The sequence below is a fragment of the Notolepis coatsorum genome, assembly GCF_963971535.1.
Source record: "Notolepis coatsorum genome assembly, chromosome: 9".
Lineage (NCBI taxonomy): Eukaryota > Metazoa > Chordata > Actinopteri > Aulopiformes > Paralepididae > Notolepis > Notolepis coatsorum.
Window position 1 is genome coordinate 137293323 of NC_140173.1, and position 23433 is coordinate 137316755.

A 23433-nucleotide genomic window follows, 5' to 3' on the forward strand; every position below is an offset into this window, starting at 1 on the left:
ACCCGCGGTTTTCATTTCCTTTTCATTTTTGAGTTGAGCATTAAATCGAAAGTATGGAAAACAAACCGTCATTTGTAATTTGGTATCAGATTCATAAGAGAATAACAAAATAACATTGTTTTTTTTATTTTCCTATTTTGGATTCTCAATTGAATATGAAAAGAACAAATTATACACTGATTCGGATCATTAACAGAATGTCTTTGCACTTAGAACTTAGAAAGGATGTTTGGTGGTCACAGGGTTAATCCCCATATTGGGGATCAAATGTTAGTTTTATGTAATAGTAACCACAAGAACAAGCTCCTGACTTTCACACCATTTTCCAGTAATTACACGGTATTTGTCGATAGACACTGATTATGATCATTATTTTGGGCCCATCACTAAAATATCCTCAATTATCCTTCAAAACAACAGGGTTGCTCGTCCTTTGAATTCACTGTATATTAAGATGAAAGATGAACTGAGATAAAACTTGAACCCATATCAATAAATTATCAAGTTTGACTCTTTCTTTATTTTTATACAAGTTTGGAGCTTCTAAGTAGTTGCTCCAGGAAGCCAGGTCTGCCATTACCCTCCTAATGGCGTGACATGGCACACACACACACACATTTGACTGCCTATTCACTAACGATAGTACGTTATGGTAACCATAGATAGAAAGAAGCTGTCTAATTTAAAAAGTCTTTATTTCTTCACTGGATCCAAGATCTTGTTTTTTTTTGTTTTACATTCAGACGACAGGGTGACACCATGCTAAGGACAGGAGAGGAGGCAGGTTTCTGTGCATGTGTGTGTTCTCTCGTACAATCTTCCTTGTGTGTGCGCGTGTGTGTGTGTGTGTGTGTGTTCTTTAACACAGTCTTCTCTGTATGAGCGTGTACTCTCACACAGACTGCTCTGTCAGTGAGCATCGTGTGCTTTTTAGACAGTCTTTTGATCCACAGCTTCTGGGACTGTTGAGGCAGAGGCGGAGTCTTCCTGGGTCTCGTCCAATCCCTGGCTGCAGCCTCCATCCCCTGACTGCGTACTTTCTTTTGGACCAATGGCAGTGTTTGTGGCATCTACGCTCTCATATGCCTCTGATGTCCACTGAGAGAGAGAGAGAGAGACAGATTAGATTTGAGATACCATAACAATAGTTCAAGTTAAATATTCATTATATTCTATGGATAGTGTCCATTTCCTATCCTATTTTTATTTGATTGTATTTGCACCAGATATACGTAGCTATGAGCTCATAGCTATTCATCTGTAGCCCCTGAGAGAGTTGGCAGTGTCACACGAGGTGGAGCAGTCTAAACAGAAACGGGCAATCAGCTTTCCTTTTTAATAATAATAATAATAATAATAATAATAATAATTATAACTATTTATATAGCACCTTTCATACATGGATTGCATGCTCAAAGTGCTTCACAGCAAATAGCATAAAATGAACATAGGCATACAATTACCATACAGTTGACAGAATAAAAGCAATGCATAAAGTGCAGACATAAGAATAGGCATAAAATAAGTACAATAAGTACAGTGTTGCTCGAAAACAGAGACAGGAAGCGTGTATGCCTTCTACGACGGAACTGCGTTTTCCGTGTTCGAGTTTTGCGCTCTGATTGGCCAGGTCATGTGACATGTGCGCCAATCGTGGGACAGCAAGTTCTGCGCCTATTTCCGGGTCTAACAGCCTGCAAACTATACCTGGCGTTCTATCGCCATGCTCTAAGACAAACTCTAACCTTAACCAACTTCGAAAGAGTGCCTAAGCTTAACCGTCGGAATCAGGGCAGGCGTTCTATCGCCATGCTCTAAGACAAACTCTAACCTTAACCGACTTCGAACGAGCGCCTAAGCTTAACCAGTGTAGAAACTTGCCGGCCCACGATTGGGCGTACATGTCACATGACCAGAAATTACCTGGCCAATCAGAGACGCGTAAAAACGCAGTTCTGTTGTAGACGGCCTTCAGGCAGACAGGAACACTGCCTAATGTACTGCCCCCGTTTGTAATGTAGTTTCAAATCCCAGAGTCTCCACTTGTTCCCTACCTGTGTGGCCCTACTGGTGGACCTGTGTAAGGGCCCCATGGCGATGTTGACACTAGACGAGGACTGGCGTGTCCGTGGTGTTGCCTACCTGTGTGGCCCTACTGCTGGACCTGTGTGAGGGCCCCATGGCGATGTTGACACTAGACGAGGACTGGGTGTCCGTGGTGTTGCCTCCCTCGGCGGCCGACAGCCCGGAGATGACGAGTCCACTGGAGAAACTACGTTTCCCAAAGAGCAGGCTGAGCGTGGAGGAGGACGACGACACCTGGGGAAAGACACGCGTCACGGAGGAGGGACATGGGAGTTCTTAGGGCTCGAGCTGTTTCCCTAGTAGCAACAGAATTCCACTGAAAAGGTCTATGGTGGTAATATGAACGGCTTCAGTGGAATGTTTGACGTGCTGCTACTGTAGGAAACGGCCAGGACTACGGTTGACAGTTGAAGTTGGCACGAGTCTACATTGTACAGTATTCACTACGTCAGTGCTTTGTCACGTACTATAGATGCATCATGCTTCACAAGTGGTTTGTATGACACACATACTGTATGAGGCACATGGCTGATACTGCCCGGAGCACGAGCCCCTACCTACCTGACTGGAGCGCTGCTGATGCTGCGCTGCCTGGAGCTGAGAGCTGATCCCCCCCCCTGCCCCCGACAGACGAGGGACCTGGAGGGAGAGGGAGAAGAGAGAGAGTTTCAACAAGCCTTTATTGAGCACGACTTAAACACATTAAAACATTTGTTTAGGGTCAATAAAAAAAACACACACACACAATTGAATTACATTTACTGTGAAAGCTCCGCAAAAATAAGTTCCCCCTCCACAACTCTACACAGAGAGAGAGAGAGAGAGAGCCCCTATGAACACAACTCTACAGAGAGAGAGCGCAGCACAACTCTACAGAGAGAGAGAGAGAGCCTATGAACACAACTCTACAGAGAGAGAGCGCAGCACAACTCTACAGAGAGAGAGCGCAGCACAACTCTACAGAGAGAGAGAGCCCCTATGAACACAACTCTACAGAGAGAGAGCGCAGCACAACTCTACACAGAGAGAGAGAGAGCCTATGAACACAACTCTACATGTATGGTAACTCAGTTACTTCTATTCTGCATCGAACATTGTACATATGTCTATACTGAACACTGTGACCTCTATTTTTACTTTTATTACATGCTATACTATTTTATTTCATACTTATCTGGTCTAGCACAGTCTCTGGAGCGTAACAGTAAGAAGCATTTTGTATGAAAGTATTCTGTACTTCTGTATGACAACTATTAAAGAAACTTGAAACTTGAAGAGAGAGCGCAGCACAACTCTACAGAGAGAGAGCCCCTATGAACACAACTCTACAGAGAGAGAGCGCAGCACAACTCTACAGAGAGAGAGAGAGCCCCTATGAGCACAACTCTACAGAGAGAGAGCGCAGCACAACTCTACAGAGAGAGAGAGCCCCTATGAGCACAACTCTACAGCAGTGGCGAATATTCATGGAGCCAAGGGAAGCCAAGCTTCCCCAAAAATATGACCAGTAGAAAAAAAGAAAAAAAAAGTTTATAGTTTACAATAATAAGAAAATCATTATTTTTCATCTCTGTGTTATAATAAGTGTCTCCCTCCTGGAGAAATGAACCGAACGAGCGAAACTGCGCCCACTCTCTATAACACTGCACTGACTGGCTGCAGGCAGCCAGGCAACTGAGGCAGCTACACTGCTGGTAGCATTATTTTGATTGCCATTGAAGCCAGGCTTGCGTGTAATTTTCTGGCATCCCTTAACATATTATTAGCCAATAAGATTCAAGCTTAATTCAATGGGGTTGGTCTTAACTCATTCAGCGCCAGGGATTAGCCAGGTCCCGTTGTAGCTATGCCACGCTACCTCTTAAGCTGCAACGTCCCTCATATGGGAAGTTTTTTGGACTTTTTGCAACCGGCACTTTGGCAACCCCTAGTGGCTCGGGTGTGCATATTTTTTAATACAATATATATATCGAATTGAAGGCTTATTTGTTGCCTGTCGATAGCGACAAAATCCGTTCAGCGGTTCTCGAGTTACATGGCGGTATTTGAGGCTTGTGCAAAGTACCACTCCCGACTCAGGCTGCAGTAGTTCCGTCAATCTAGATCCAATCTCGAAAATGATTGTGGATCGTTGTAGCCAATGAGTGTGGCTTCCAATGATACCCCATGTGAATCAGGGATCTAGGTGAACAACTCAATTCTTTAACAGGAAGCCAAATGAATTGAAGTCTATGAGAAAACTGAGTTTTTCTTTGTACACAGTTTACCAAAATCACTCCTAATTGTCAGGATCCTAGGCCCGGTCCTGGCTGGACTGGGCAGGATGGTAACAGTGGGCAGTACCCTCCACCTAACTTTGGGCAATGCCCTCTATCTGACATTGGCCCTCGGCCTGACATTGGCGCCCTACCACCCTCTAGTGGTGACAAACAATCGGTGCGCTCCAGTACACTGGACATCCTGACTACGGTGATAACAATAATTAATAGTATGATTAATGTGGTGTCATGGTGTGTACTGTTGTTGTCTTTCCCTTCCCTGGTGTGATGTCATGCACTGTTTTGGGTTGTTAGGAGTTGCTTTTGTGTTTAGTTGTTCTTTGCTTATTGTCTAGGTGTTGTTGTGATTCTGTGTTGGCCAGGTGTTCTTAATTGTTAATTAGTCGGGGTATTTAGGTGTCTGTCTGTCTCCCCTTCGTTGTGGCGACATTCCTCCAGTTACCCCCTGTTCCTCCACGTCGTGTTGCACCGTTCTCCCTCTAGTAAGTCTTAGTGTTTGTTGTTTTGTATTGTGAAGTTTGTTATTTAGTTTCTGTATTTTCCTTGTATTGCACTGGATTCTATAGTAAACATCATTCTCCAAGCTTCACTCCTCGCCTCTGCCTCCTCCATTCCTTCCCTTTCTGTATTATTGCATTCTACCTAACCCCATCGTGACACCTAATCACTCATTTCTGAATGGATCTTTATGAAATTTGGATATGTACTACATAAGGCTTCAGGCTATGGCTCTGTCTGGATTTGTAAGCCATACCACCTTCTGGGGAAATACTACCTCTGGACTACTAATTACTACAGAAAAACTTGAGTAACAAGTTTTTTTACAATCAAGTTCAGACCTATGTTACTCTATTACATTAGCACTAAAAGTGAATACTTTTTTTGGAATCAGAAACTTCAGAATGTCATCTTTCAGAAGAGACCAGGCTCATGCATGTGGTTTTCAAAAAAAGTATGCAGTCCTCAAAAACTAAAACTAAAATGGCCAATTTTGGGGGCGCCTGTTTAGTTTAGTTTACTCGGATCCCCATTAGCCATTGCCACAGGCACTATTACTGGGGTCCACACAAATCAATACAATACAATAAAATCAATACAATACAATCAATACAATACAATAAAACAATACAATACACCTCAATAACACATACAACATACAAATCTATTAAAAATCGAAGTTCACCAATCACACATACCCATCTTCTCAATCACCCACTATGTTTACTTAACTGACAGTACCATTCTTTCTTATATGATTTTTAAGGTGTTTTTTAAATGTCTGTTTTTCTTCAACCCTAGTTAATGCAGGTGGTAAGGAATTCCATGCAGTCATGGCTCTATACATCACCGTCCTTTTCATTGCATTTGTTCTTGGCATCTTTACAGTACATCTTTCCATTGACACATGCCTGGTGGAGTAAGTGTGTCTGTTGATTGTGAATTGTATCTCGTCATATAGACAAGCAGGTTTTTTGTTCTTATGTATATTTCTAAAAAACATTATGATATTTACATTTAGTCTTTGTTCTACCATTAACCATGACAGTTTTTCATGCATACTTATTATGTTTGACCTTTATACAATTCAGAGCAAGGCGCGCTGCTTTGTTCTATGTCATTTGTAGTTTTCCCAGTTTCTCTTCCAGCACTTCCCCAGATCACTGGACAGTAATCCAGATGTGAAAGGATCAGAGCCTGGATAACATGGATCACTGACTCTGGAGTTAGGAATTCTGCACATCTTCTAATTAAGCCCTCTCCCGATTTTTTTTAATGTTATTTATATGCGTTGACCAGCTCAGATGACTGTCTAATGTTATACCTAGTAGCTTTGCTTCTTCTACCTATTCAATTTCAGTTTCCCCCATCATTATTTTTAATTTTGGATTAGCAATTAGCGTATGGTGAGAACCCATTAAAATACACTTTGTTTTTGCTATGTTTAAAACCATTCTATTCGCTCTAATCCATTCTTCTATTTTTTGTAGCTCTTTATTTATTGCCACACCCAGATCTTCCACTGAGGAGGACGCCATGTACAGGGTTGTATCGTCCGCATATATAGCCACCTTCGCTTGCTCTAAAATGAACGGCAAATTGTTTGTATAAATGGTGAATAACAGAGGTCCAAGGCAGCTTCCCTGCGGAATTCCATACTTAACTTTTTTCGCTTCAGATAGGCTACCGTTAAAAAATACTCTCTGGTTTCTACTGCACGCGTGTGTGTACCTGTGAGAAGATGGAGGCGATAGAGGTGTTGAAGGAGAGCTGACTGTTGGACAGACGCTGCACCAACCCATGGGCGGAGCCTGAATCCAGGATGGGCCCCGATTGGCTGCTGACAGGAGGCCGTTGGCTCTGGGGCTGGACTGAGCGGCTACGGTACTCTCTCCTGGCTGCAGGACACACACACACACGTTAACGTTAATATTAATGCTAAACACAAGTCTGAGTTATGGACCAAGTGTGTGTGCGTGTGTGTGTGTGTTTACCAGAGTTGTGGTGTCTGTGGGTGTGTCCAGTCCTGGTTCTGTACAGGCTGAGGCTGTTGGACGTGACGGAGGACGGGTGGTTGTGACTCAGGGACGACGAGCCGCCAGCGACACAGTCCACGTCCTCCATGTTCCCCCCACTGTTGCAGCTGGTCAGGTTGTCCTTACGCACCCTGACGCGCACACACACACACACACACACACACACACACACACACACACACACACACACACACACACACAGACATACACACACACGCACACACACACACACACACACACACACACACACACACACACATACACATACATACACACAGACACACACAGACACACACACACACATACACACACACAGACATACACACACACACATACACACAGACATACACACACGCATACACACACACACAGATATACACACACAGACATACACACTCACATACACACACACACAGACATACACACACATACACACACACACACACAGACATACACACACAGACACACACACACACACAGACATACACACACAGACACACACACACAGACATACACACACAGACATACAAACACACACACACACACACACAGACACACACACAATTTGTATTATTTATCCATAACAATCAACCTCAAACTCAACCTCAAATTCTGACCCAACTTTTTTTTTTACTAAGAATCAGCCTGTTGAATTAAACATACTGTGAGGTTTTGTCCGCTCCCCACCCACTCGCTCCGTTCCTTTAAGGTATTTTGTTAATTAATTGCATTCCCCGCCTCACGCTTCTTTCCTGTAAGATGCCGTGTTGATTGGTGCTCTCCCCACCACACGCTTCTGGAGCAATGATCAATTTCATCCCGCAGCTGTCACAGCTTGTCATTAGCGCCCCGTGGCTTTATATACCCTGATCTCCCTAATATCGAGGTTGGATCGTTTTGAATATTCCCTGCATCTGCCTTTCTTTCCCGTCGCTGTCTGTTGCTCCCCAGGACTCTCGTGAAGTATCCCTGTTGGAGAACCTGATTCCCCGTACGAAGCTACGCCTCGTTTATCTGCCCGCTTTACGCGTTGCGCTCTGGTGAGTTTTTGGAAACAGTTCTTTTTGGATCACTCGTTTTTTGTGTGTTTGTGAAACACCAAAGAGATCCCGTTTTTGTTATACTGTTCTCACCTATTTTTTGTTGTTGGATTTACACCTTGGATTACCGTATTGTTTTTTCTCTGGACTCTGCTAACTGTGTGTATCACACCGAAGATCAAGTCACTTGGATATTTGTTTGGATCAGTCACCTCTCTGTTTCTGTTGTGCGCTGGCTGAGCTAACTGGGATTTCTCTCTCTCCCTCCGTTTCCACCTGGAGTGTATGCTGGGAAGATCTGCAGAGCGGCTCAGACGTCACAAGCAAATTCCTCACCATCACCTTCTGGGAGAATCTGCAGAGCCGCAAACATTCTTCACATGCCAGATTCCCCGTTTGTTCTGTTCTCCACCTAATTCAATCTTGTGACTCTGAGAATAAACACGCCCTTGTTTTTGGCTAACTCGGAAACAACTCTCTCTGTGCCGTTGCGCTTGGGGTCGGTTACAAACCCTAACATTACGATCCAACCATGACGACCCCAGCCGACACAGAGAGAGCCCCTGCAGCTTGCCAGGCCTCTACTACCAGCATGGCCCCAGTCTGCTAGCTTAGCCCCGGCTGCTAGGACAGCCTCTATGTTAATGCAGCCCTTGCAGCTAGCATAGGCCCTGTAGCTAGCCATGCCCAGGCAGCTAACCCAGTCCCTCTGCTAGCCCCACTTTACGTGTAGCTTCCCCAGCTAGCATGGCCTCCACTTTGTGTGTAGCTTTCCCATGGCTAGGACTGCCCTTTCAGCTAGCTTGTGCCCAGGCAGCTAGACCTGCCTCATCGCCTGGTCCGGCTCCCACGCCTGGCCCGGTCCAGCTTCGACGCCCGGCCTCCACGCCTGGTCCGGCTCCCTCGCCTGGCCCGGTCCAGCTTCTACGCCCGGCCCGGCCTCCACGCCTGGTCCGGCTCCCTCGCCTGGCCCAGCCGCTGGCCCGGTCCAGCTTCGACGCCCGGCCTCCACGCCTGGTCCGGCTCCCTCGCCTGGCCCGGTCCAGCTTCTACGCCCGGCCCGGCCTCCACGCCTGGTCCGGCTCCCTCGCCTGGCCCAGCCGCTACGCCCGGTCCAGCTTCTGTCCCCGTGCCCGGCCTCCGCTGTCGGGCCCCTGTCCCCGTCTCCGGCCTCCCTCGCCGGTCCTCTGTCCCCGTGCCCGGCCTCCGCTGTCGGGCCCCTGTCCCCGTCTCCGGCCTCCCTCGCCGGTCCTCTGTCCCCGTGCCCGGCCTCCGCTGTCGGGCCCCTGTCCCCGTCTCCGGCCTCCCTCGCCGGTCCTCTGTCCCCGTCTCCGGTCCCCCTCTCCGGGCCTCTGTCTTTGTCCCCCTCTCCAGTGCCCCTGATCGCCGGCTTCCTTCGGTCCCGTCCGGGCAGGCCGGGGCCGAGTGGGTCGCCGGGTGGCTCCCGTGGAGGGGGGGGTACTGTGAGATTTTGTCCGCTCCCCACCCACTCGCTCCGTTCCTTTAAGGTATTTTGTTAATTAATTGCATTCCCCGCCTCACGCTTCTTTCCTGTAAGATGCCGTGTTGATTGGTGCTCTCCCCACCACACGCTTCTGGAGCAATGATCAATTTCATCCCGCAGCTGTCACAGCTTGTCATTAGCGCCCCGTGGCTTTATATACCCTGATCTCCCTAATATCGAGGTTGGATCGTTTTGAATATTCCCTGCATCTGCCTTTCTTTCCCGTCGCTGTCTGTTGCTCCCCAGGACTCTCGTGAAGTATCCCTGTTGGAGAACCTGATTCCCCGTACGAAGCTACGCCTCGTTTATCTGCCCGCTTTACGCGTTGCGCTCTGGTGAGTTTTTGGAAACAGTTCTTTTTGGATCACTCGTTTTTTGTGTGTTTGTGAAACACCAAAGAGATCCCGTTTTTGTTATACTGTTCTCACCTATTTTTTGTTGTTGGATTTACACCTTGGATCAGTCACCTCTCTGTTTCTGTTGTGCGCTGGCTGAGCTAACTGGGATTTCTCTCTCTCCCTCCGTTTCCACCTGGAGTGTATGCTGGGGGGATCTGCAGAGCGGCTCAGACGTCACAAGCAAATTCCTCACCATCACCTTCTGGGAGAATCTGCAGAGCCGCAAACATTCTTCACATGCCAGATTCCCCGTTTGTTCTGTTCTCCACCTAATTCAATCTTGTGACTCTGAGAATAAACACGCCCTTGTTTTTGGCTAACTCGGAAACAACTCTCTCTGTGCCGTTGCGCTTGGGGTCGGTTACAAACCCTAACACATACAAGATCATGTAAGATGTCATTGTTGTGGTGCTTCATGGTGATTTGAAGGACATGGCAGGATGTAAAGAGCCTGACTACCTGTTACCTAAAGAGCCTGACTACCTGTTACATAAAGAGCCTGACTACCTGTTACATAAAGAGCCTGGCTACCTGTTACATAAAGAGCCTGACTACCTGTTACCTAAAGAGCCTGACTACCTTTTACCTAAAGAGCCTGACTACCTGTTACATAAAGAGCCTGACTACCTGTTACATAAAGAGCCTGGCTACCTGTTACATAAAGAGCCTGACTACCTGTTACCTAAAGAGCCTGACTACCTGTTACATAAAGAGCCTGACTACCTGTTACCTAAAGAGCCTGACTACCTGTTACATAAAGAGCCTGACTACCTGTTACATAAAGAGCCTGACTACCTGTTACATAAAGAGCCTGACTACCTGTTACATAAAGAGCCTGACTACCTGTTACATATAGAGCCTTACTACCTGTTACATAAAGAGCCTGACTACCTGTTACATAAAGAGCCTGACTACCTGTTACATAAAGAGCCTGACTACCTGTTACCTAAAGAGCCTGACTACCTGTTACATAAAGAGCCTGACTACCTGTTACATAAAGAGCCTGACTACCTGTTACCTAAAGAGCCTGACTACCTGTTACATAAAGAGCCTGACTACCTGTTACATAAAGAGCCTGACTACCTGTTACATAAAGAGCCTGACTACCTGTTACATAAAGAGCCTGCCTACCTGTTACCTAAAGAGCCTGACTACATGTTACATAAAGAGCCTGACTACCTGTTACATAAAGAGCCTGACTACCTGTTACCTAAAGAGCCTGACTACCTGTTACATAAAGAGCCTGGCTACCTGTTACATAAAGAGCCTGACTACCTGTTACATAAAGAGCCTGACTACCTGTTACCTAAAGAGCCTGGCTACCTGTTACATAAAGATCCTGACTACCTGTTACATAAAGAGCCTGACTACCTGTTACATAAAGAGCCTGACTACCTGTTACATAAAGAGCCTGACTACCTGTTACCTAAAGAGCCTGACTACCTGTTACATAAAGAGCCTGACTACCTGTTACATAAAGAGCCTGACTACCTGTTACATAAAGAGCCTGACTACCTGTTACATAAAGAGCCTGACTACCTGTTACATAAAGAGCCTGACTACCTGTTACATAAAGAGCCTGACTACCTGTTACATAAAGAGCCTGACTACCTGTTACATAAAGAGCCTGACTACCTGTTACATAAAGAGCCTGACTACCTGTTACATAAAGAGCCTGGCTACCTGTTACATAAAGAGCCTGACTACCTGTTACATAAAGAGCCTGACTACCTGTTACATAAAGAGCCTGGCTACCTGTTACATAAAGAGCCTGACTACCTGTTACATAAAGAGCCTGACTACCTGTTACGTAAAGAGCCTGGCTACCTGTTACATAAAGAGCCTGGCTACCTGTTACATAAAGAGCCTGACTACCTGTTACATAAAGAGCCTGACTACCTGTTACCTAAAGAGCCTGACTACCTGTTACATAAAGAGCCTGGCTACCTGTTACATAAAGAGCCTGACTACCTGTTACATAAAGAGCCTGACTACCTGTTACATAAAGAGCCTGACTACCTGTTACATAAAGAGCCTGACTACCTGTTACATAAAGAGCCTGGCTACCTGTTACATAAAGAGCCTGACTACCTGTTACATAAAGAGCCTGACTACCTGTTACCTAAAGAGCCTGACTACCTGTTACATAAAGAGCCTGACTACCTGTTACATAAAGAGCCTGACTACCTGTTACATAAAGAGCCTGACTACCTGTTACATAAAGAGCCTGACTACCTGTTACATAAAGAGCCTGACTACCTGTTACATAAAGAGCCTGACTACCTGTTACAGCAGGATGATATAAAGAGCCTGGGATGCCCCGATCACGTTTTTTTCCCCACCGATACCGATCACCAATCTTCAATGAGCCATATCGGCCTATACACTGCCGATACCGATCGTTTTTGGTTTTGTTATAGATAAAGATTTTTTTTTATATAATCTAACCCTAACTAACCTTACTGTCATGCACTTGTCCTAATATACTAACCTACACTGTAGCACCAACATTGTAACCAACATTGTTACTCAGCTGAGTTGTGCCCTTCCTGATGACTTGTCATACAGAACTTGTAAGTCGCTTTGGATACAGGTGTCTGCTAAATGACTAAATGACTGTTCAATTAATAAACTGTATGCCACAATCACTGTGTGGAAGAGACTGGGATCATTCTTTTGTGCAAGGCAACATCAGGCTTGACTTAAAACATTACTTTCCTAACTTAGTTAAACTAAATGTAACAAATTAACACATACAGTAGATATAAATGTACTGAATTGTTATTTCTTATTTTATTTCTTATTATATTATAAATAAAAAAATTATTAAAAAATTCGATACCCGATCCAGCTATTTTAGTGAATATCGGCCGCTGGTCGATACCGATCGGGGCATCCCTGAGCCTGACTACCTGTTACAGCAGGATATAAAGAGCCTGACTACCTGAGCCTGACTACCTGTTACAGCAGGATATAAAGAGCCTGACTACCTGAGCCTGACTACCTGTTACAGCAGGATATAAAGAGCCTGACTACCTGAGCCTGACTACCTGTTACAGCAGGAACATCAACACACCGGTGCTTTTCTCTGATAGGCCTGCAGTTTTATTACAATTTACTACCCCACACACACACACACACACACACACACACACACACACACACACACACACACACACACACACACACACACACACACACACACACACACACACACACACACACAAATGACTCCTATAGAGCCTTTAAGTTCTGTGGTTGCTCCCCTGTGGTGGTATAAGTGTCTCACTCATCTCCTAAACGTAGTTAAACGTGTCCACACTGACACGTCCTGTCCTCCGCGGCTACTTAGTGAAATTAAGACAACACCTGCAGGCCAATGAATCACAATTAACAATCTAATCTAATCTGAAAGGAAAGCTCAGCCCCTAAGAGGCTTAAAGAAAGTGGTGTAGCACTCACACCACCCCCCCCCGCCCCCCCCACACACACACGCGCGCGCACGTGCACGCACACACACACACACACACACACACACACACACACACACACACACACACACACACACACACACACACATGACACACACACACACACACATCCTCGGCTCAGACATGAAAGAACCATTAGCATATCCACAGAGGGTAATGCAGCGCCACTGCTATATGGCAGACTGCATGCTCACATTAATATGTAGGAAAGCAGGGGGGGGGGGGGGGGGAGGACCGAGCCGTAACAGAGTGAAGACGCTGGCTATACGGTCCCAGCCGACATTAGTCTAGTCGCTCTCTCAAGTGGGCACTCCCACAATCCCCACATGTATTTAAAAGCACATTATCTTCTCACTAAGCACTGACTTCCACGAGTCAATACTCGTAAATCTGCGGAGAGGGGACTCGTTGGAGACCTATACGGGCTCAGGGCCACGCTCACTTTAGTAGCTACTGATCCGGACGGACTTAAGATGAATGTAAATCGGTGAATAATTTAACCTGTCTCATGTCACCGTCATCACAAGCAGACGAGTAATGCAAATGGGTGAAGGACAAGAGGACGGTGGTAAGATCGAGGGAATAAGTAAGAGGGTAGTTGTTCATAGCATTAGCAGTGTACGAGTATTCTATAGAGAGAAGGGGGAAATTAGATCATAATCAGGTACTGTTAACAGGAGGTGGAGGGGGGAGGAGGGTCAATAGAGCGTTAAAGGTGCTATAGAAAACATTCAGCCACTAGATGTTTCACTAGAGCACCAGCATGTCATTGATCTAATCAGGTGCATTCCATGTGGGGAAATAGGAAGTACAGAGGGGATACATGCACACAACATGTAAACAACAACATTCATGTTGGACCAGCCAACATTTTTTAAATGATAAGTTCATTAACCTCTTAAACATTACGCGCACGTCGTAGCAATTTGCCCACGTCTGTCGGCTTCGGGCTGTATTTTTGCCAATCAACCAACACTTTGTTGGAAAGCTAAAATGATTGATTGATTGAGTGACACCCTACTCGACCTATTACATGCTTCCAATCTCGGGTTACAAGACCAAACAACCAACGAGCATGAGTTTCAGACAAGTGACCACGTCCGGTTTCGGCAGGCCCTGAACGGACCAGTCAACTCTGACGGTGAAAATGATTGACCGTTTTTGTAGCCAATGAAATTCTGGAGCTAATGGCATATTACACGAGGGCTGATTCCTACGGTAAAGGGATAGAAGAAGTTGTTTGTTTTGAGAATTTCTTACTCGCCCGTCCAAATGAATTGAGCGGTCGGCCATTTTGAAATAATTATTACTGATACGAACATTACAAAAACATCTGTAAAACACACATTTTCTGTGGGATTGTTATCAACTTTGGACCTATACTAGATACAACTTCAGGCTATGGAACCGTTATGTTTTCCAGCTGCTACCTCTCAGTTGTAACTCAAAAACAGGCATCTGGCAACAAGTAAACAAAGACGTGAGTAAGCAAAACCTTTATTTCAATGTGTACAACCTCTGTAACTCTATTACATTAGCACTCAGAGTGATTATTCCTGTTGTGGAAGAAAGTTCAGAATGTTTCCTTTCAAAAGAGACAAGACTCATGCATGTGTATAAGTGGTTCAAGAATAAATCGATCATTTTAGGGGGGAAAGTAATATTTTTATTCTGCACCTTTCTAAAAGCTCTTTGGATGTATTATATATAAAAATAACTAATTGTCTCTGTGCTCTGTGATAGTGTAGTGCAGATGTTCTCAATGCGTGGTCTGGGGTCCTCCTTTGGGGTCCCCAGCTAAAAGGGGGATTGTTCAATTTTTATATAATATTAGCTAGGGGGTGGGAAACTGATGGGTGGGGATCGGGCGTTGTGGACAGCGACTCCTACAGGTCGGTTGGTGCGCCTGCGCAGTAGAATCAGGAAGTGTCGGGGGCAGCGTGAGCCTCCCACGCGTTACTCCTCGCCACTGGGAGATCGAGCTGCGCAGGTGAAAAGATGCGACTGCTGTTACCTCAAGTACCGGAGGGGACTTGTGCTATGTATGACTTAGTCCACATTGCAGCCGGCTTGTGGGAGGCAAGAAACAGCGTTCGTGACAGGGGAGGGTTGAATTGGATGATACGAAATTGGGATGGGAGAAAATATAGAAAAATGGGAGAAAAAGTGGATAAAAAAAAAATGACTATTCTGATCATCGGTTCCACTCTCTCCTCTCTGATCTCCCTACACAGTATAGATATTCTGGACTAAATCATATTCAGTAACACATATCTTTTCAGATGGGGGTCACTGGGACAAACTCCTATCAAACGGGGATCCATGACTTATCACATATTAGTTTGGGGGTCCCTGACATGAAAAGGTGTAGTGGTTAAGGCCTCCGTTTCTCGGACCACATCCCTGCTGGCCGAGGATCGAATACCTCCAGAACCTTCTCTTTCCTGTGTCTCGACTGGCAAGGATGTTTGGGAAACATGATTAAACCCGCACCCCCCTCCCTCGACAACTACCGCGGAAGTGCCCTCGAGCAAGGCACCAAACCTCCAACCGTTCAGGTGGAACTGCTCAGTGTCCGACGGTAGAAGCCTGCGGTTGTAGTGGGCAGCACCCAGGTGAAGCACGGAAGACCTCACACACACACACACACACACACACACATTTTATTGGGACTGACCGTAGCCATTTGGAACACAGCCAGGTGCGGATGGCATCCAGACTCAAAGCCCCGCCCCCAATGCTGCGAAGCGTGCGGTGTGTTCCGGCGAACGACGTGGTCAGTGGCGACACATACCTACAACCACAACACAGAGACTATCAGAGAAGACAGGGGGGGAAGGGTTTGTGAAGCATAATTATGTAGAGCAATATTCTGTCCGTCCACTTTGTTTTAATTTAACAGGATCAGATTGGGAGTGAGAGTGGAACATAATACAAGTCGGCTGACGAGGGCTTGGGGTTAATTAAGTTTGACGAAAAAGTGAAGAACCTTTGCCACATTAATAAGACACTTAATCTACAATGAAATAATACAAAACGGCTCTATCCTTAAAATATGAGACGCCGTTTCATTTTGGAAATGCTTGACTGAACATCAATTGACCACAACCCTGATTTGATGGAAGAAGCTTTTATCCAAAGTGCCTCGCATGGCTATGAGTGGTGCATACTAATGTTTTTTTAATATGGGTGTCTCAAGGATGAGTCGGCCCTCCCCAACCCTAGCTGTGTTAGCGTCATGCTCCACCTTTGATGATTTTCATAGAAATGTTGGTTTTGGTTTTTGTCATATTTGACTACACAACCATGTCTGGGCTTTCATAATCTGCATGTGTCATTGATCAATGCAGCATATAAATATAGTTGGTAACACTTAACAATGGTGATATCCCAGTGTATTCATCTGTGTAACCTTTCTCATCAACAACAACAACAACAACAACAACAACAACAACAACAACAACAACAACAACAAAATATCTGATATCACTACATAGTTTACATAGCGAAATCTTTCCAGGAGTGTATCAAACGTTAAATGCATCACAGTCTGACATACTGGATGTGCAACTGGGTACAGTAACTATCCCATTGGCTATCCTATCTCCTTCCCCATTTGCATTATTTTGCAATGGCACTGGGTGCGTTAAGTAACTGAGCGTTCAAGGTGAGAATGCTCATCGTGAACGTTCTGCTCCATCTGAGCGACTGCCTTTAACCCATGACAGATGTAAGAGTGTAGGATCCATTTCTTCTGTAACTGAGCCTAGTCAGAAAGTGCTCAGCAACGCTCTGAGCAGCTCAGAGTGAGTGGAACTGAGCGACCAGGGCCCTATTCCCCGTACCTGGTTCAACTAAGTCGATCAAGAGTCCCATTATCCAGATTCAGTTAACCCGATGTTTGAAGCCGGGATTTTCCTGTTCCTCGAAGGTGGATTCAGTCTCGTTAACTCAAACCAGACTTGAGACCCAGGATAAGTGCGCGCGGCCGCTTCAGTTGAAAAGCCAGCACTTATCGATAGCAGAGATCCTGATTTTCTAACGGCATTGATTGATTAATTGATTTAAAACTAGGCTACTTTTGCGTATAATCATTAATATTATATTCCAAAAAATTATATTGGAAACACGGGGTTTCGAACACCGGTCACCCGGTTGCCAGGATTGAGCACTACCGCTGCGCCACTGTGCCAGACGGGATAGATTCATTGTTTATCCATTAATGAACGAGAGACCCGTGTTTAGAATATTTTTTCTTTTGAATGAAGTTTTATCTCTTTATTCTCAAATGCATTAATGTGACGTCAACGGCTCATTCAATTTCTCAAATCCGTCAAACAGCGCATCTCATCAGACATTTTAATCCCAGTTACAATATCACACAAAATCCACAATCCACGCATAGACACTTCAATTTTATGCTTGAATGAAACAAAATCCAGGCGCTCCTCTCCTTCCTCGCTCCTCATCCACAGCGGAGAATATGAAAGGAATCAGAGCCAAACGAGCGATAGGTTTCAATCATTAAGGATATCCCCGCGGGATTCACATTTGCAATGCTGCGCGTTGTTAAAATAACCACATAATGTGTACATCGCACCTAGCGAGCGCCACGGTATATATAACGTGCATTATTTAGGACAAAGTGAATTTAGTATCAGCATTTTGGGTCTATTTTACATTTCAAAAGCCCCCTCTGGAAGAATGGAGCACAAAAACGTAATTCAGAATGGTATAATGCAGATCCTAGACTGTGAGAATCATTTCAGGAAGCGAGCTGTCATTTATTTGCGGGGGCGTGGCCATGGTTCATCCGGCTAACTGAAGTTAACCCTGCTCCCGACCAGGCTCAAACTTTTTGATCTGTTGTCATGGTGATTTAGACAATCGAGCGTCGGGGACAGTGGTGCAGTCGTGGTCACACGCGGTTACACGCAGTGTTACCAGATCACATGTGCGTGCGTGTGTGTGTGTGTATAAATCAGTTCTGTGCGCATGCACGTGGCGTGGCGTGTTACCAGTTCCCATATTACGACTGCACCACTGGTCGGGGAATGGGAAGGTCCGGCTTAAGTCAGGCTTGACCGAAAATTATCCGGCATTATTATTATCGCCTGGCAAAAATCACCCGCCGTGTGCGTTGGACTATAGACACAAAATACAAATTAAGCAAGCTCTATACATTACGAAGTAAACAAAATACGAAGCCAATGTTCCGAGACATATTGCCTTTTATTTGTAATTGTTAGGCTATTTGAATCCACCATTTAGGGCTAAACGGTGTATTCAAATAGCCTAACAAATAAAAGATAATATGTCTCGGAACATTGGCTTGCAGTTGCATTATTGCTAACTAAAGAAATGTTCCGACTCCCGAGGCATATTGCCTTTTTTACGCACTGATTAGCCTATTAAATAGGCTAATTGTTTTTTTAGCCTGTTATTCATTTTAACTTCTTGAATTCACATTTCTTTAGTTTGCAATAATGCAACTGCAAGCCAATGTTCCTAGGCATATTGCATTTTACACTGTTATTTTTCATTTAATAATAATAATAATAATAATAATAATAATAACTTCATAATAATAATAATCATGATGTTGCATTACTGCTGATCAGCACACCTATCAGAAATAAATGTTTACTGTATTGATCATCTCAGAACCAAGCATTTGAAATTACCTGGTTTAGTGTTTATCCTTATTTTTCTAATAGTGTTCACTGCCAGACTTGGAGCAAATCACGCCACGTTGCGAAGGCTATCTCGGCATGTGGCTTTATATTTCTCGAACTAATTATAATACTGTTCATAAGATCTATTTTCTGCTGTTCCAACGAAATCTCAATCAACAAAATCTGTCCATAGATTATGGCTGTACTGGATGAAATGTATAGGATTGATTGAGCTGGCAACCAGTGTCTTTCGGTCTCAATTAAATACAAAAGGTGATATTCTCCTTCGAAATATTATTTCACGGGCACGCCTGGCATTACGATGCCTGCGTCTGGCAACAACGCTGGCAGTGACGCTGGCATGATGCCTCTTTATAGCGCTTAAGCCACAAACATACTCGAAAACTGACACGTACACACACGCGGCTGCAGACACGCTGCGCTGTTTATAATCCATTTTTGGTGTCTGTAAGTGCCAGCGTCGAGTGCTTATGTTATGATTGTTGTAATTGCTGTAATTGCTCCCGATGAGCAGGTTGGCACCTTGCATGGTTGCCTCTGCCATCGGTGTGTGAATATGCGCGCAGACTTATCCAAAGCGCTTTACAATTTGTTCCTCACATATTACCCATTCACTCACACATTCACACACCGATGGCAGAGGAAAACTCCACACATAATGGGCGTGTCTGCTCATCCGCGCAATGTCCTTTAGTGGATAGCTCGCAAAGACGGAGCAGAAAATCCGAGTGCAAACCCCGCGCAAGTAAGGGTGCAATTAGCACCGCGCAATCCATTCTTTGTGGATCCCGCTCTATGTGCGCTATTTGCTCTGAGCAAAGCTGAGCCACTCAGTTACTTAACGTGCCCACTGTCTCCCACCTCTTGAGATTAGCGCTGCCCCCTACTGGTAGACGATTGTGATTAGCTGAAAAAGTTCAAAGAACCCTAAATGAAAACACCTTTTTGTCAGAATGTCAGAGAGTCAAGCGTGTGGCACCAACACATACATGGGGTATCCCAGTGGCTGGTCGCAGGACGAGTTCACCATGTTCCTCAGAGCCTGCTTAGAGTTCTGGATGCTTCCGCGTTCTGGGTTCCGGTTCCGTAAAAATACCAACTCCTGCTGCTGGCCCGCCCAAAGACCACGGACACACTCCTTATTAATCTACAGAGCAAGGAGAGGAGAGGAGAGGAGAGGAGAGGAGAGGAGAGGAGAGGAGAGGAGAGGAGAGAGGAGAGGAGAGAGGAGAGGAGAGGAGAGGAGAGGAGAGGAGAGGAGAGGAGAAGAGAGGAGAGGAGAGGAGAAGAGAAGAGAAGAGAAGAGAAGAGAAGAGAAGAGAAGAGAAGAGAAGAGAAGAGAAGAGAAGAGAAGAGAGGAGAGGAGAGGAGAAGAGAAGAGAAGAGAAGAGAAGAGAAGAGAAGAGAAGAGAAGAGAAGAGAAGAGAAGAGAAGAGAAGAGAAGAGAAGAGAGGAGAAGAGAAGAGAAGAGAAGAGAAGAGAAGAGAAGAGAGGAGAAGAGAAGAGAAGAGAAGAGAAGAGAAGAGAAGAGAGGAGAGGAGGAGCGGAGAGGAGAAGAGAAGAGAAGAGAGGAGAGGAGGAGAGGAGACACATGATGAGACAAGAGGACATGAGAGGAGACAAGAGGACAGAGGAGAGGAATTGGCGAGAGGAGACAAAAATACAACAAAAGAAAATACAAATACAAATACAAGAGGAGAGGAAGTTTACAAGTCAAGAGGAGGAAAGAGGTTGAGGAGGATGTTTATACATTGCAAGTGAATGCAATTTGATTGAAATTAACAAGCACACACACACACACTACCTATTTGTTCTCCCCCTGTACCTATAGATTAAATGGAAATTCTCATACACACACACACACACACACACACACACACACACACACACACACACACAATACTAGACCCACCCCACCCAGCCCCATTTACCTTGATGACCTTGAAGCTGAGGTAGCGTTTGTACAGCATAATGATCTTGTACTCGTCGGTGCCGTCGTCAATCATGTGCCTCAGAGTCAGCAGTGTGTCGCGGCTCGACAGTACCGCTTTCCGCCATGCGGGGTCGCTCTCGTGGCAGATGACCAGACTGCTGCGGTAGTTATTGATGGCCTCGTACAGTATGGACGCCTCCTCCGTCTCCTCCAGGCACGTAAAGTGGTCCTGAGGTGCGATAAATGGTCCATGTTAGGGCCGGGTAGATATATATCGGTCAGCCATAACGGCTATTCTGGCTTTCTACCGATACACCGTTACGTGCCACCGATAAAGCAGAATTCCTCACAATACCAAAATAAAAGCATACATGTAAACCTGTTCAAATTCAAGTTTCTACACAATTAACCAATGTAACTGGTTTAAGTAGAAACAATATCATTTAAATAAAACATGTCTTCCAGACACGTGGGGTTGTCCCGAGGACAAGGGAGTAGAAACAGTAAAACACAATATCACACAATAGAATTAGGTAGCGATTATAGTATTCTCCTCGAGGCAGATTAAAGGGGACATCTTTTTGGTCCTTTTCAGCAAGTTAATAATAGGTCTTTCAGGTCCCCTAAACATGTCTTTGCTGAAAGAGACACTCAGATGATGCATTCTAGCAGCCTCTGTACCCCTCTGTTTCAGTCCTGTTCTCATTCTAGCAGCCTCTACACCTCTCTGTTTCAGTCCTGTTCTCATTCTAGCAGCCTCTATACCCCTCTGTTTCAGTCCTGTTCTCATTCTAGCAGCCTCTATACCCCTCTGTTTCAGTCCTGTTCTCATTCTAGCAGCCTCTATACCCCTCTGTTTCAGTCCTGTTCTCATTCTAGCAGCCTCTATACCCCTCTGTTTCAGTCCTGTTCTCATTCTTGCAGCCTCTATACCTCTCTGTTTCAGTCCTGTTCTCATTCTACCAGCCTCTATACCCCTCTGTTTCAGTCCTGTTCTCATTCTAGCAGCCTCTATACCTCTCTGTTTCTGTCCTGTTCTCATTCTACCAGCCTCTATGCCCCTCTGTTTCAGTCCTGTTCTCATTCTAGCAGCCTCTATACCTCTCTGTTTCTGTCCTGTTCTCATTCTACCAGCCTCTATGCCCCTCTGTTTCAGTCCTGTTCTCATTCTAGCAGCCTCTATACCTCTCTGTTTCTGTCCTGTTCTCATTCTACCAGCCTCTATGCCCCTCTGTTTCAGTCCTGTTCTCATTCTAGCAGCCTCTATACCTCTCTGTTTCAGTCGTTCTCATTCCAGCAGCCTCTATGCCCCTCTGTTTCAGTCCTGTTCTCATTCTAGCAGCCTCTATACCTCTCTGTTTCAGTCCTGTTCTCATTCTAGCAGCCTCTATACCTCTGTGTCAGTCCTGTTCTCATTCCAGCTGCCTATATACCTCTCTGTTTCAGTCCTGTTCTCATTCCAGCTGCCTATATACCTCTCTGTTTCAGTCCTTTTCTCATTCTACCAGCCTCTATACCTCTCTGTTTCAGTCCTGTTCTCATTCTAGCAGCCTCTATACCTCTCTGTTTCAGTCTTGTTCTCATTCTAGCAGCCTCTATACCTCTCTGTTTCAGTCTTGTTCTCATTCTAGCAGCCTCTATACCTCTCTGTTTCAGTCTTGTTCTCATTCTAGCAGCCTCTATACCCCTCTGTTTCAGTCCTGTTCTCAACGGGCTGTTTCTGTGCCTCTAACGAACGAGCCTATTCTGTTTATCATACATCTAGCAGGGGTGCACAAGCCTGTACATTAGACGTTTTTGATGAAATATGACTCAAGGTCCAGCAATAGCATACAGTATCAAACTTAACGTAAACATTTTTGTCATATATGTTGTCAGAAACACACTAGGTTCAACTTTATGTAGAAAAGACAATATTTACGAGCGGGCTGCCATTATATACACAGGCATTTTTTTAATTTTCACAATATGATCCTTTGAAGTGGTCCTCAATACACAGCAGAACACAGTAGAGGCAGAGCACCAGAACTGTTGTTGCTGTTGTTGTTGTTGTTGTTGTTGTTGTTGTTGTTGTTGTTGTTGTTGTTGTTGTTGTTGTTGTTGTTGTTGTTGTTATTTACCTGGTGCAGTTTGAGGCTCATCCTGACCCCAGGGGCCACCACCTTCTGCAGAAGGTCCATATCAGCGAACACCCATTCATCTTTGGTGGCGATGCGGAAGTCCCCTTTAAAAAGGGTGTTGAAACCATACAGGAACGAATCCAGACTGGGAGGGAAGAGGGGGGGGGGGGGGGGGCGGGTGGAGATGGAGAATGGGGTATGAAAAAGGATGGAGGTGAAAGGATGAGAGGAGGAGAGAGAGAGAGAGAAAAATACAGAGAACGATAGTCAGAAAGAGATCAATAGAAAGTAAGTTGTAACACACACACACATGCCACTTGTGTCATCTATTTAGCTGTGCTGATTGATTGATC

The 23433-nt window shown here is 45.2% G+C and overlaps 1 protein-coding gene across 1 annotated transcript in view; it reads right to left on the minus strand.

Moving 5' to 3' along the window:
• Positions 1-930: 930 nt before the first annotated feature.
• The window catches only part of pcnx2 (pecanex 2), a gene marked incomplete at both ends in the record, with an annotated part of 92605 nt that continues 70102 nt past the window's right edge, over positions 931-23433 (minus strand). Inside the window, 9 exons of the mRNA XM_084322019.1 lie at positions 931-1098; positions 2143-2319; positions 2647-2724; positions 6594-6760; positions 6857-7029; positions 16009-16125; positions 20017-20174; positions 20959-21189; positions 23081-23225. Coding sequence (XP_084178145.1) covers positions 931-1098; positions 2143-2319; positions 2647-2724; positions 6594-6760; positions 6857-7029; positions 16009-16125; positions 20017-20174; positions 20959-21189; positions 23081-23225 — 1414 coding nt within the window. The remainder of the gene's footprint in view (positions 1099-2142; positions 2320-2646; positions 2725-6593; positions 6761-6856; positions 7030-16008; positions 16126-20016; positions 20175-20958; positions 21190-23080; positions 23226-23433) is intronic.